Raw genomic sequence first — 16,056 nt, 5'->3', positions numbered from 1 at the left:
GATTTTTCCAGAGGTGACATCACAGATTTGTCTGAAGCCACAGTATCTGCTTATAAATCCAAGCACACAAAAAAGACAAACCAGCGAAAACCTCAGCCTTATGTAGGCTACTTCTTTGAACGAATTTCCCCAGTTGTTGAACTCTAATAGTTCAGAAAGCCATGAGAAACTTCAGATACATAATTCTAAAGCTGGAAGGAAAAACCTAGAGAACAGACAGCTCAACCTCTTACTGTCTAAAAGAAGAATCAGGTTTAGAGAAGTTGTGACAAATGTTCTGCAGCAATTAGGATGACTAAAACAGTTCCCATGGTTATAACTGCCCACTTTGAATGCCCAATTTCTCAGTAATGGGATTTCCAACCTCTGACTCTTGAACTAACCAGGGACTATGATTTATTGGGTCATTTCTCATATCCAGCCATTACTACACAGTGGTCCACTCTCACAGAAAAGTGGCTCCTGAGTTCTTGTAGATAAAATAGGGCAAAACCATTACATAATCTTGAATCACAAATTATACTTATATTAGAGATAGTTGGTTCATTAATAAATACTATTCTTATGAATAATTAAGAGTAAAATGTTTGTTTTAAATTACAATGATCTCTTGCCAGGTATAAATGGGGTTATTTACTTTAGCCTATGAAAACATACATAAGATGGTGACTAGGAGAAGATAGATGGGGAGAAAAAATTAATGTTTTTTCAAATTACAAAAATGTTATCTCCACCTGCATTATGAGAAACTGAGGAACAGAGAGAGATAAAAGGGAAGCAGCAAGAAAAGAAGCTGCCATTTTATCTCTTGCACAGTACTTCATAAAAGCCAACATGGCCACTTAATTGTCCTATAGCCATAAGCATTCCACTATCAGTAAATGTCAGGAATAGAGAAAATGGGCCCCCATTTTTCAGTCTACTACTTCAACCAAGGGCAAGAGTATAAGAAAAAAGCAGAACGTAAACATTCAGGTCAGATTATATCTTGAAGAGCCTGGTTGATTTTCTAAAACTATAATAAAGAGAAAGACCAATATATGACTAATGCTGCTTGACTCTAAAAGGCAAATTTAAATCTGAAACAATTTTAAAATATTTTAGAAAGTGCTACATATTTCTTATTTTGAAGGCAAGAAACACCCATTCACATTTCATTTTCTTCCAAAACACGTAACTCTAAATGATGATATCTCAAAACCAAAATTGTAAATAACAACAGCATTTTGCATCTGGAGCAATATGTACAATACCAAGAGTAGGAACAGATGCTAGGGGTGAGGAATAGAATGGAAAATATTTAAAGTAGTTGCCTAAATCAAAAATATCTACAGTCTTACACATTATCTAAATATGCAACATAAATCTTTTATATTTATCTATCTAAATATTTTCACCTTAATTTCTGTAAAACATTTTTTATTGATTTTTTAGAGACAGAAGAACGGGGGGGGGGGGGGGGAGAAAACACTGATGCAAGAGCAGAATATTAATCGGCTGCCTCCTGCAGCTCCATCAGGGAGATTGAGTCCACAACCAGGGCATGTGCCCTTACCTGGAATCTAACCAGAAACCTTTAGGTGAACAACATGACGCCCAACCGAGTCCAGGGCTTCACCTTAATTTTAAATCAATTATACATTCAAACAAATTACTAGAATTTGAAAGTCAAGAAACTTGTGCTATGTACAACTAGCCTGCCAATGTAAATGTTAGCACTCCTGAAAACCCTTTTCAGTCCACAAATCAGAACTTCTGGGTGTGTCAGCAGAACAATTGGTTAATTTCAGAAAAGTCTTGGGATACAGTCTACAAGTTAGCTTTCTTAAAGTTTTCCCCTTAATTGTGAAATTGCCTCCTCAGGTAAACCAGATCCACAGATACGTTTTTGAAAATGTTTATTTTCATTTACCCTAACCCTATCCTATTATTGCTTCTTATAAAATAATAATGACTTTTCTGGAGAATTCCATGTCCTCACAGGAAGCATTTAGCACAAAGAAACAGATGGCTCAAATTTCTAAAGAATTAAGTCCTTCTTTTCAACCCCATCAGCAGAAAAAACATGTTCTCTGAGCAGGGCATTACTAATCGAGGAAACTATTTTTGCCCTCAAAGTTTAAGTGAAAATTATAATTTTTAGAAATGTGATTACAGGACATTTTTGAGCAATTTCTGTTGAAACTCCCAGCCCCCCAAAACCCTTAACAATCATAGAAAACCAGAAACAAAACTGTTGTTGTACCAGGATGTCTTCACAAAAATTAAAGACAAAAGTGGGAGTGCCCAGCTACAGGAATGCAGAATGTTTAAAATGGTAAGCATTTCTCAAATTCAGGCTTTTCATGGGGAGATTGCCGATTGAAAATTAATACTTAATAAAATCAGTTGAAGAATTTTTAATATAACTTACTTCCAAAGAGAAAAATGCATTTCAGGGAATGCACACACTGGGTGTGCCTGAAGACTCACAGAGACCTGTGGCTGATTCCTGGTTCTGCACATAAAATTATCTGTGCATTAACTGCCACCTCTGATTTTCAGCACAAAAGGATGATACAGCCTGACTTGTAAAGCTGGGTTTTAAAAAATTCTCATTTAGGAAAAAGATTAGATTTACAGAAAAGCTGCAGATAGTACACAGAACCCCTATATACTCTTCACCCAACTTCCTCCAATGTTAACATCTTACGTAACCTTGGTATATTTGTCAAAACTAAGAAATCAACACTGGTACAATACTATTAACTAAAGACTTATATGCAACTCATCAGGTTTTTTTTTCACTCAGGTCCTTGCTCCTTATAGGACACAGTATCTCATTCTGTCATGTGTGTGCATGTTTGTGTGTGTGTGTATTTTAATGACATTCCTGAAGAACAATGATTAAATATTTGGTAGAATGTCCATCAATTTTGGTTTGTCTGAAGAATCCTAATGATTACACTGGAGTTAGGACTTTGGGGGGAAATCCTATGGAGGCGAAGTGCTAATCTCATCATATCACAACATCACTATGACTTACCATTAGTCATATCAACCTTGATCACTTGGTTAAGGTAAGTCTACCACTTCCCTACTATAAAATTAGTATTTTTCAAATCTCATCCTCTATTTTTTAGAAACAAATTACTAAGTGCAGCCAATCCTCAAGAGGAGGCAAGCCAGGCCGGGCATGGCTCAGTGGTTGAGCATAGACCTAGGATCCAAGAGATGGCTGTTCAATTTCCAGTTGGGGCACATGCCCAGGTGGCGGGCTCGATCCCCAGTCTGGGGCATGCAGGAGGCAGCTGATCAATGACAACTCTCTCATTGTTGATGTTTCTATCTCTCTCTCACCCTCTCCCTTCCTCTCTCTGAAATCAATGAAGATATGTATATTAAAAAAAAAAAGAAGAAGAATTAAGTTCTACCTTCTGGAGTAGGAAGCATTACACATATTACTGGGAATTCTTCTGCAAGGAAATTTATTTTCCCCATTTATTATTTTATTCAATTATTTATTAATATCAGTATAGCCTCATGAATATTTATTTTGGTCTTTGAGTTATAATCTAATTTTATCATTGCTTACTTTGCTGTTGCTAAGCTGTTTTGAGGAATACACACAAAATATCAAGAGGGCTGAGCATGTAATTTCTGGATAACAATAACAAATCAATCACAAGTATTAGTGAAAAGAAACAAACAAAATTCCCCCAAAAAGGATACAGAAGACCAGTTAACACAAAAAGATTACTAACAGTGATATTAATGAAGCTAGCATATTTTTACTTTTAAGGCTAAGATGCTGCCCGGCTGGAAGTGCCCCAGCGGCTGAGCATTGACCTAGGATCCAGGAGATCGCGGCTTGATTCCTGATCAGGGCACATGCCCGGGTTGCGGGCTTAATCCCCAGTCGGGAGCGTACAGGAGGCAGCCGATCAATGACTCTCTGATCATTGATGTTTTTTTCTCTCTCTTCCTCTCTCTCTCTTTTCCTCTCTCTGAAATCAATAAAGACATATTAAAAAAAACAACACTAACATACTAAGATATAATATAGACTTGGCAAGGTTTTACAAAATTATGCCAGTTCTAATAATAAATAAATGCTCATTATTCTTATATTCATATTTTAATTGTCTAACAGAAAGTTCTGGAGGAGCTAAAATGATATGGTTATGATATAATATTCTACAGTTTAAAACACTCAACTAAATGAACACTGGGCAATACATGAAGTCTGTAAATTTGTTGGGAAGTGAGTAGCATACTTGTCAAGACAATAAAAACTGAAACTGTACAATCTAAGTTCATATAATTGTATCACAACCTTATCATTTAACAGTTGGTTTAATTACTTAACTTTTAACTCTTAGGTGAGTTATATAAACGTGTTATGCCTTTACTTCCTCATCAGTAAAATGGGAATAGCAACAATACATACCCTCTAGAGGGTGAATAAATGAGACATAAATGTAACACACCAAGCACAGTGCCTGGCAAGGATCAAGTACTCAAAACAACTTGGTTATCATTGCATGAAAATATCAAAACCTCTAAAAGAGATATGGTTTAGAGATGGGATAGATGAAAACCATTTCTATACCTACGCTATAAAAAACCTTGACTGAAATGCAGTTCTCCAAAGACAGGCCAGAATATGATGGCACCTAGAATACGTGGAACTTAAAAGCAACATTGCCAGAGCAGCTAGCATGTACATACCAGGTACACCAATCCCAAGCAATCTCATCTTATAATTTTGTAAATAAAAGGACATGAAGTGAGTAGATCTAACTTTATAACTCAAAGTAGGTTTATAAGATAAAGTATCAAAACTTAAAATTAGCAATCAACTTAAAAAAACGAAATGTGGTCAAATTTTTTAGTATTAAATGACTGAGAATTTTTGTTCAATATAATTGAATCAATGCCATTTCTTGGTCTTCTCACCCAATTCAACAAAAACAGGTGTAACAGTTATTTAACTCTGTATTCTATGTAACTTTGAAGGTGCTCAATAAGGATTCTGACATTACTTTGAATTTATATTCCTAGAGCGGCTTATGAAATCTAAAAATATCACATCCAGACTCAAAAACTTTCCCAATAGCACTCTAGGATGTTATAACTTTGGACACAAATTATAATATTTACAGCATGTAAAGGCAGACTATATTCCTAAATATAACACAAAATTAGATGAGACAAGGTTATTAACAATTCAGACTAGGTGAGCTTTGCACATGAAGTTGACTTATTGTAGCAATGATTATAATCATCTTTTATTGCATTCAAGTTAGGATCTTTAAATATGCAAAATAGAAGGGTGAAACTTATACTTTTAGAGGCCTTTAACAGGTGTCGACCACAAGAATATATGTGCCTGTTAAGGACTCCTAATGGCTAAATTGGACTCAAATTCAGAGAGTCTAGTAGCCATTGTTAATATTGGGTCTCTCATGCTCTCAGGCATTCAGGGAAAAGCCACAGGCTGCTAGGCCTCTTGCACTGTCCACCTGCAATTTGAGCAGATCCTTATAAAGGAGTTCCTGGAGTCATAGTTCAACCAATAGGTATGAGACCTTCTCTGTCCACAGTAGCATAGATATATCCTCATTTGCAACTTTACTAACCAATCAGAGTGCCTACGTTCCAACCAATCAGGGCAATGCTATTTGTACAAATCAAAGTGTGCTAATTTAAGGTCCTCATTTGCATATAAATGAACCAATCAGGAACTGAGGTTGGGCATTCTACTCTGTATAAGCCAGCTCCCCCTCTTCCTCCATGGAGTACCTGGCTGAATTTTCCTTATTTGCAAACTGGGTTGTAACACTTGAGCTGCCTTGCCTGAGATTCCTCAACTGAACTGTTTCATGCCTGAGTTGTCTTTCAGCCAAGCTGTTCCACAGCCTACCTGTTTTACAAATGAACTGTATCACAATTTAACTGTTTCACAATTAAGCTGTTTTCACTGAAAAAATCTTCCCCATCACCACATCCCAAATTGGGCACTCCTGTTTGTATTGAATCTCAGTGACAACCTTTGGTTAACACAGGAAATGCAAATATTTCAGCAGAATAGTCTAATATTTAGGTCTCAGGAAGATCTCCCTTGAAGCTAATGCCCCAGATATTAAACACAACTATAGGTCTCTCACACAGGAAAAATGTGTTTTGTTTCATTTTGTTTTGTTTTTTAGGAAGGGAGAGGGAGATAGATAGAAACATCAATGAAGAGAGAAGGTCACTGATTGGCTGCCTCCTGCACATACCCCACTGGAGATTGAACCTGCAACCTGGGCATGTGTCCCGACCAGGAATCAAACTGTGACCTCCCGGTTCACTGACCCACGCCAGCTGGGCGGAAATGTAGTTTTAAAGAACTATCTTTGCTCATCCTTTAAAATTATAGATGGTTACTGGAACTATCAGACAGCTATGGCTGACTCATAAATAACCAAGAAATAAACTTTTTTTTTTTTAAATAGCTAACTGGTCAAGTATACTCATTTAAAAATAAAATAGCATATCCAAATTTATCAATATGACTGATCTGACACATTAGAAAGAATAAATGAGAAGAAACACACTAGAAGCCAAAGGGTTAAGAAGGGGATAAAGAAGCAAAGAAATGGGTAAATGTAGACATCACTTTGTAATGAATGAATGGGCAAGCAAGCAGCTATTTTAGAATAACATGGAGTATAAGTAAATTTTATCTGATAATATGTTGTCTGCATATCGACAGCGAAAGTTTTCTCACTCAGTGAAACAGGGAGTGGGCATATTGTGGAGGTTCCTTGTGTCTGAAATAGCATTGGTGACCTCCTATAATGATACTGAGTATTTGGTGTCTACAACTTAGGTATTCAAATGCATTTAAGATGGGGGAGGGGCCCTGGCCGGTGTGGCTCAGTTGGTTGTAGTGTCATCCTGCACACCAGAAGGTGTGCACAATTCCCAGTCAGGGCACATACCTAAGAAGCAGGTGCAATCCCCAGTTGGGACTCATGCAGGAGGCAACAGATCATTGTTTCACACTGATGTTTCTCTCTCTCCCTCCTTTCCTCAAAAAAAAAAAATGGGAGGGGGGATGCATAAAGGAATAATAGACAAAAACAATTATTTGTTTCATAGCTTCTATCTAGAAAAAATATTCCCTAGTTTTGCACTGAAAGGATAGTGTCAAATATCTCAATGGATTGTTAAAATACTTCTTTTAAACCTTAAAAAAAATCCATTTTAATTGATTTTCATTTGAAAGTGATAAATTGAAGTATTGCAAAATCAAATACAGCTCCAGCTTCTATTCTGCTATGATAGAAAACGTAAAAAAGAAGACATTTCTAAATAACCGTGATACTCTACTTGCCCTCTCAACTGGCATGCACACTTTCCCTTTCCAGCTAGGCCTGGGTTCTCAAAAAAAGGCTGTGACCCAGAATCAACAAAGCAGCTTTAAATAAACACACACAAATTTCCTGAAGTGGGTAAAGGAATCTGTTGATGTGTTTAAAAGTTAACAAGTAATCCTGGTGCACAGCCAAATGGAACCACTAAGCTATATGGTACAACAGTAAGTTGTTGAACTCAGGAACGGTACCAGTTACTTCTTTGTCTTCTTCATTCTCCCTCTCATCCCCTATCTCACCCCACCTAGGGCTTCTCACAGTGCTTTATACAGTCTTATTACCATGAAAAAAATTATTTTGAAACTTAAAATATACTACAAAAAATGTTTATAAAAATAATTTTCTAAAGTTAAAAGTCTCACAATTTTAATGGAATGGAAGGACAGATAATAAAGACATATTTAAGACAGTATCTCCTCCAACAGTTTTCATGTGTCAAGGGTATTGGAAAGAGCAAAAATGCGAAACAGCTAAATCAAATGAAAATAGTAAGCCCAGAAGGTAGGAAACAATGATTACCCTCAATGGCATCTGACCCAGTATCCTTCAACTACCTTAAAACCTTTTTTAAAACTAATGAATTTCTGAGAGATGCAAGAAGATGGTGGACTCAATGGAAACTACACTGACACTCTCCTGGGACAAATCTGGATTTACAACTAAAACATACAAAAACCATCCTGAAAACCAACTGAAGACTAGCTGGAGAGCACCCTCATAACCAAGGAGAAAAACTGGAGAACGCACAGAGACTGGTAGGAAATGTGGACCCTAGAGGGCAGGCTGGGATCCCACAGGCAGCAGCTGAAGGTCCAGAGGGATATCTCAGCTGCGGGGGGGTTCCCACTGAGGACTCTGGGGCCTAAACCCCAGGCTGGGCTTCACAGCAAAGAGCAACAAAAATGAGAAAGGTGCCCACAAAACATGTGGCTGTGAAAAGCAGCTGCATTTCTGTCTGCCAGGGAAAGGCAGATAGAACTGCAGTCACCCTCTTAAAGGGCCAATGCACAAAGTTTTCTGTGCAGCCACTCACCTTGGACTCCAGCGGAAGGGGAGTGGAGTAGACTGGAGCTGTGTGGGGAGAGTCTGAGGTTGTCGGCTGTGGAGAGTGAGATCAGGGGACACGCCTCTGAATTCGTGTGCTGAGTCATTCCCCCAGACTGTGGAGGACATCTTTCTCAGCCTGCACATTTTTTTTGGCTTTTGCCTGAGGGGGAAAGCAATTGCCCCACCCTGCTGGAAAGCCTCCAACCTCACCAAGAGGAGTTTCTACAGCCTGAGGCTTGTTAAGAGAAAGATAACCAACTGCCCCACCCTGTGGAGCTTCTACAGTCTGAGGCTCATTAAGAGAATAAAATTAATCACTCTGCAACCAGAGTCAGACCTCCAGGTGCTCTGAGTCTTTGCCTGAACTGCTTCAGGACCCAAGCCTTAGAAAAGCACATTTTGGTGTGCATCTTAGTTCTGTCCAAATGCACCCAGCCCCAGCAGTGGACACCTCAAGCCTAGGATTGTTGATAGGTCCAAACAGGGTACTCATGGCCAGTAACAAACTATGTCTGACATGGCCTGTACCATAGACCTTCCAAAAAGACTGAGAGTCACAGCAGATCTAACACTTAAACCCAAAAATGTAGAGAAAATTGGGAGACCAAAAAACAAGCCTCAAATGAAAGAACAAGAGAAGTCTCCAGAAAAAGAGCTAAATGAAATGGAGGGAAGCAATCTCTCAGATATACAGTTCAGAATACTAACTGTAACGATGCTCAACAGCATGAAAAAAGATATGGAAACTGAAAAATGACCAATCAGAAATGAAGAATGACACAGCAGAAATAAAGAACACACAGCAGATTAGTGGAAGCTGAGGATCGGATCATTGAATTAGAAGACAGGGTAGAAAAAAATCACTCGATCAGAGACCCAAAAACAAAAAAACAATTAAAAAACAGGAGAACAAAGTGAGCTGTGGGAAAGCATGAAATGTAACAATATTCATACTATAGAAGTGCCAGAGGAGGTCAGCCGTATGGGGGCTCCTTTGTAGGTAACAGATTGCTTTACTCTAGCTTTCTTTAAGATTCTCTCTTTGTCTTGAATTCTTGGGATTTTAATTATGATGTGTCTGGGCACAGGCCTCTTTGCATTCTTCTTGCTTGGGACTGTCTGTGCCTCCTGAACTTGTGTGACTTTGTCCTTTACCAGGTCAGGTAACTTTTCTGCCATTATTTCATCAAACAGAATCTTAAAGAAAGCGAGAGTAAAGCAATCTGTTACCTACAAAGGAGCCCCCATAAGGCTGTCATCTGACTTCTCATCAGAAACTCTAAAGGCCAGAAGGGAATGGCATGAAGTATTCAAGGTAATGCAAAACAAGGATCTGAAACCAAGACTATTCCACCCAGCAAGATTATCAATCAAGACAGATGGTGAAACAAAGAGCTTCCCAGGCAAAAAAAGGCTAAAAGACTTTATCACTACAAAACCAGCATTAGAGAAAATGTTAAACACACTGCTAAAGAGAATGAGAAACATAGACATAAAGAAACAAAATGGCAGTAGGTAAGTATCTTTCGATAATAACCTTAAACGTAAATGGATTAAATGCCCCAATAAAAAGACATAGGGTGGCTGAACACATAAGAAAACATGACCTAAATATATGCTGTCTGCAAGAGACTTACCTCAGAACAAAAGACTCACACAGGATGAGAGTGAAGGAATAGAAAAAAATTTTCCGTGCACATGGAAATGAAAAAAAAAAACTAGAGTAGTAATACTCATATCAGACAAAATAGACTTCAAAATGAAGACCATAATGAGAGAAAAGAAAGGTCATTACATAATACTAAAGGGTTCAATCCAAGAAGAGGATATAACCCTGATAAACATATACGCACCCAATAGAGGAGCACCTAAATTTATAAAAAACTTCTAGAGGACTTTAAGGAAGAGATCAACAGCAACACAGTCATACTAGGGGAATTTTACATGCCACTGAATTCACTGGATAGGTCTTCCAGACAAAAAAATCAACAAGGAAACAGTAATCCTAAATGACACACTAGTTCAGATGGATTTAATTGACATTTATAGAACTTTCTCCTCCAAAGCTGCAGAATATACATTCTTCTCAAGTGCACATGGGATGTTTTCAAAGATACACCACATGTTAAGACACAAAACAAGTCTCTACAATTCAAGAAGATTGAAATCATATCAAGTAACTTCTCAGACCACAGTGCCATGAAATTAGAAATCAACTACAATAAAAACACTAAAAAACATTTAAACACATGGAGGGTGAAAAGCATGTTTTTTAAAAAATGAATGTGTTACCAAAGAGATCAAGAAATATATCAAAAATTTCGTGGAAACAAATGAAAATGAACACACAGCAACTCCAAATCAATGGGACACAATGAAAGCAGTCCTGAGAGGGAAGTTCATAGCACTACCAGCCTTCCTCAAAAAATAAGAAAAACTTCAAATAGACTCTATAACCCTACAACTTAAAACTTAGAAAGAGAACAAGAAAAGCCCAGAGTAACTAGAAGGAAATAAATAATAAAGATCAGAGCAGAAATAAATGATATAGAGACTAAAAAAACAATACAAAAGATCAATGAAACCAAGAGCTGGTTCTTTGAAAAGATAAACGAAATTTACGAACCTTTAGCCAAACTCATCAAGAAACAGAGAGGAACCAAATAAACAAAATCAGAAAAGAAAGAGGTGAAATAACATCTGACCCAACAGAAATACAAAGGATTGTAAGAAAATACTATGAACAACTATATGCCACCACGCTGGACAACCTGGATGAAATAGACAAATTCCTAGAAAAATACAACCTCCCAAAACTCAATCAGGAAGAGTCAGAAAACCTGAATAAGCTGAAAACTGCTGATGAAGTTGAAGCAGTAATCAAAACACTCCCAGCACACAAAATCTCTGGCCTGGACAACTTCACAGGGGAGTTTTACCAAACATTCAAAGAAGAATTAACACCTATCCTCCTCAAACTATTTCAAAAAATCCAAGAGGAAGGAACACTTCCAAAAGCTCTTTTTACAAGGCCAGCATTAGCCTAATTCCACAACCAGATCAAGACACTACAAAGAAAGAGAATTACAGGCCAGTATCCCTGATGAACATTGATACTAAATCCTCAACAAAATATTAGCAAATCGGATCCAGCAATATAGTAAAAAGATCATACACCACGACCAAGTGGGATTTATTCTGGAGATGCGATATTCACAAATCAATAAACGTGATACACCAATAATGAACTCTCAGAAAAAGAAACTAAAAAAAAATCCACTTTACCATTGCAAATAATAATATAAAATACCTAGGAACAAACTTAACCGAAGATATAAAAGACCTTCACTCAGAAAACTATAGGACACTATGGAAAACAGTATAGAGTTTCCTCAAAAAATTAAAAATGGAACTGCTGTTATACCCAGTGATCCCACTTCTAGGAATATATCCTAAGAATCCTGAAACACTAATCAGAAAGTACTTATGCACCCCTATGTTCATAGCAGCACAATTTACAATAGCTAATATCTGGAAACAACCCAAGTGCCCATCAGTAGATGAGTGGATAATAAAGCTGTGGCACATTTACACCATGGAATACTATGCGGCTGTAAAAAACGATATTTTATCCTTTGACATAGCATGGAGGGACCTAGAAAGTATTAGGCTAAGTGATATAAGCCAGTCAGAGAAAGACAAATACCACATGATCTTACTTATATGTGGAATATAATAAACAAAATAAACTAATAAACAAAATGAATCCAGAGACTTAAAAGAATGGAAAAGACTGAGGGATCTGAGAGAGAAGGTGGGGATGGGGGAGTGGGTGGGGAGAGATTAATCAAATAACTTATATGTTTAGGATGTGTGGTAGAGTGGATCAATTCAATGGGGATAAAAAGAGGACATCTGTAATATTTTCAACATTAAAGATAAAGAAACTTAAAATAAATAAATAAAGCTACCTTAAATTTTAAAAAAGTTCATATCAGCACATATGTGATTTAATATTTTTTCATGGGGATCAAATCACTAAGATGTGCACCTGAAACCAATAGGATATTGTGTGTCAATTATATTCTAATAAAAGAATTTTAAAATAAATAAAAGTAATGAATTTTCTTCCCATCACCATGTATTCCCCCATACCTTCTTCCACCTCCACAATCACCACCCTGTTGTCCATGTCCATGAGTTCTTTCTCTTCTTTTTTCTTTTCTTTTTATTTTCCTCAATCCCTTCACCCCTTCCATCCCACTCCCAACTTGTTTATACATTTGTGAATATCCATGGAAATTTGGTCTATTCTGAACACAAGTTAAATGTCACAAGGTCTACTCATAAACTGGATTAAACCTTGGACAGTCTACTGCATGATAAAGCATTATAAAATTTCAAGCTAATCTTAATAAGAAAATACTCAAAATTCCTCATCAAATATAAAATAATATGTTTCAGAAGAGTGAGCCTTACAGTTAAATCCCTAATCCAAAAAAATCAGAGACTTCAGTGTACTGGGTTTTTTTCCTGGTAGATGTTTCTCAGTTTATACTAATGTATTATATAACTGTTTCCTCACTGAACTACTGCAAACAAGTTTGTAGAAATGCAAAACCAAGTTAAAAGAAATATTTTAAACAGGTATTTTCACATAGATGCAATAAAGAAATAAAGCAAACTTCAAGCCAAATTCACTTTAATATTAATATGTGATTAGTATATTTCCACATTTTTCTATACTATATATATATACATATTTATATATGTATATGCACACACACAATATATAGTGTGTTAACAATGAAAAATGTTTATTAACTCACTCAAGAGATGTTTACCGAGCATTTATTCTATAAGTTCAGCAGTGAAATGATACACAGGTTAAAGGTCATTAGGTAAAATGTTATAAGTAAAAGGTTATATGTGTAATGGAAAAAGATGATAAAGATTCTGTAGAAATATATGACAAAGAACATTAAAAAACAAATTGGAAAAAATAAACTAAATAGACTAAAAAAATTAAGTCATAAACTAAAATAAATTAGGTCAAAGAAGAAATTATTTTCTAGAATAGACTTCTATTTTAGAGCGAGATAAAATTGAGTAGTTAGAATAAATGACCATGGAGTCCACTTTCATCCTTTAAAGTCCATAATGCTATAATTTCTTTAATGAATCTCATAAGCCAATATGAGTATCTGCTTATACATGCATAAAACATTCCTGTAAAAACATGCAAAAGCTAACAAGGACATTGTCCATGAAGAGAAACGGGTAGGACAGGAGACATGGTAGGGACTTTACATGTAAGCACTTCATATCAAAAAGCTTTCATTTTTAATCATATGAATATATTATCTATTCAAAAATGGATAAATAAATGTATACCATATATAGCACAAATTTTATCAGAAAATTCAAGGGCAATATAAAATAGGAAGTTATTTGAAATTTGAGGGAAAAGTCAATAAGCACACACATGAAGGAATATCATGAAGAAACTAAGAAGTGGTTACCTTTCTGTCACAGGTTTTAGGGCTACCAGCAATGTTTTGCTTAAGGAAGCCAGCTGTTGTTGACCAGCGTGTGGGGTTTTTTCGTGAAGGCTCTTCAGAGGAAAAATTACTATCACTGACAGAAGTTGAGAGGCCAATTAAAGCTGGGTCACTGCTTCGTCGGACATGAAGAGGCATATCTACAAATACAAAAAAGTATGTTTTTTAAAAAAAGATAACTAATGATAGAAAACTACATGTTAGGATAAAAGCAGTTAAATCCCAAAGATTAAAGAGCAGAATAACAATTTAAGATGGATCAGCATTCTAAGCAGAAATTCCGTTAGTTCCTTTAAAACAATTTATGGTGAAAGAAATGTGGAATGTGAGAAACAACCTGCTCTGAAGTAAGACTGCCTGGCTTGAATTTGTGCTTCACCACTTGTTACCTGTGTGGTTCTGGGCAAGCTGCCTAACTAGCCTCTGTCTCTAGTGCATTCATAGGCAAATGGAAATAAAACAGTACTTCTTTCAGTCAGGACAAAATGAGATAAAATGCTTAAAACAATGCCAGACACACTGTGTGTACTTGACAGAGAGTAATAATAACCATTACTGTCGTTATTATCCTGGATTAAAAATAGAGGATCTAAACAATATTTGGCTAGACTATTGAAGAATTATGTTGAATATTTATTTTGTTCAATAGAGTATTATCACAACGTTAATCATATTATGTGTCCTTAAGATTAAAAACATCTTGAGTCCAGCCGGGCATGGCTCAGTGGTTAAGCATCGACCTAGGATCCAGGCGATCAGGGTTCCATTCCCGGTCAGGGCACATGCCCGGGTTGCGGGCTCGATCAATGACTCTCTCATCATTGATGTTTCTATCTCTCTCTCTCCCTCTCCTTTCCTCTCTGAAATCAATAAAGATATATTTAAAAAAAAAATCTTGAAAGTAGTATGTTAATAAGCAGGTAGTACCTGGTATATACACACACACAAAATGACATAAAAGACAGTGTTTTAATAACTACTCATATAAGAGAGGAGTCTGCAATTGCTGTAACAAAATCGACAGAACACTCAAGCTAACATCTGTATCAGTAGCACTGAGAAGATTTTGGCAGATATGATCACTGTTACAGCAGAGAAGAAACAGAGAAAAATAAAAGCATGTGAGTCTATAACATTGAGAATCAGACCAAAACCCCTACTCATCAATTGAGTGAAATCACTTAAAAACATCACTTGAGACAAAAAAATTAGATTGAATTATGTTAAACCTGTTTTCAAAAACCAGGATGCAAGTTAAATATTTATAAAAAACCTCTAGAAAAACAGCTTTAAGGGTGTACTAAACTCAGCATTTACACCACAAGAAACAGTTTCAGAACACTAATGCCTTGGTCAGTGGTGTAAATGTATAGATCCTTGAGGATGCTAAACTAAAGACAGACTAATTACATGCATTAAAGATTATATTTAAATCATTGTCAATCCAACAGTCTCAAAAATGTGAAAGCAAATTACAAATAATCAGAGAAAACAAAAGCATATGAAGCATAATAATATTGCACTTAACACTTGCTTCTACATCATTAGGATATAATAATAATAAAGCCTAAGTGGCATTACCAGAGGAAAAATATTCTGGATATCTTAATTTGCTGGGAGAAACACAAACATGAAAATTATAGAGAAGAATAATTTCCAATATTTAAGTATATGTAGTCACTCTCAAAATCAGTTCACAAAAATACACATATAAGAATCTATGCTACAATGCTGTTAATACAAACAAAGTTTTCTCCAAATTAACAAAATTGTTCCTAGATTCACAAAATTCAAAATAAAAGCAAAAAGCAACAAAATGGGGAAGGGGGAATATAATACTTCTGGGCAATTATAATTCTGCTTCTTGGTTATGGGTTCTGTTGCTTTTTTGATATAAGGCCCTTAATTGTTTAATTGGTAAAGAACTCTGTACACCTCAATTTCTGTTTGTGTGTGTGTGTTTAAGTCTAAAAGAAGCACTATTAATTCACAAAAGAAGATCTCTAAAAAATGGTACAGAGGCAATGACCAAAAGTACTACCCAC

General features: G+C 36.2%; 1 protein-coding gene across 11 annotated transcripts in view; it reads right to left on the bottom strand.

The window, feature by feature from the left end:
• PARD3 (par-3 family cell polarity regulator) overlaps positions 1–16,056 on the bottom strand; it is a 725,159-nt gene that overhangs the window by 394,982 nt on the left and 314,121 nt on the right. For all 11 annotated transcript variants that reach the window (XR_013998161.1, XM_081128409.1, XM_081128408.1 and 8 more), the window contains exon 4: positions 13,973–14,151. Coding sequence is in view for 10 of the 11 variants with exons in the window: in XM_081128409.1 (XP_080984535.1) it covers positions 13,973–14,151 (179 nt within the window). In the remaining variant the exon portion in view is untranslated. The remainder of the gene's footprint in view (positions 1–13,972; positions 14,152–16,056) is intronic.

The sequence above is a fragment of the Miniopterus schreibersii genome (assembly GCF_964146895.1).
Source record: "Miniopterus schreibersii genome assembly, chromosome: 1".
In the NCBI taxonomy this organism is placed as follows: Eukaryota; Metazoa; Chordata; class Mammalia; order Chiroptera; family Miniopteridae; genus Miniopterus; species Miniopterus schreibersii.
This window is presented reverse-complemented; position numbering and strand designations above follow the sequence as displayed.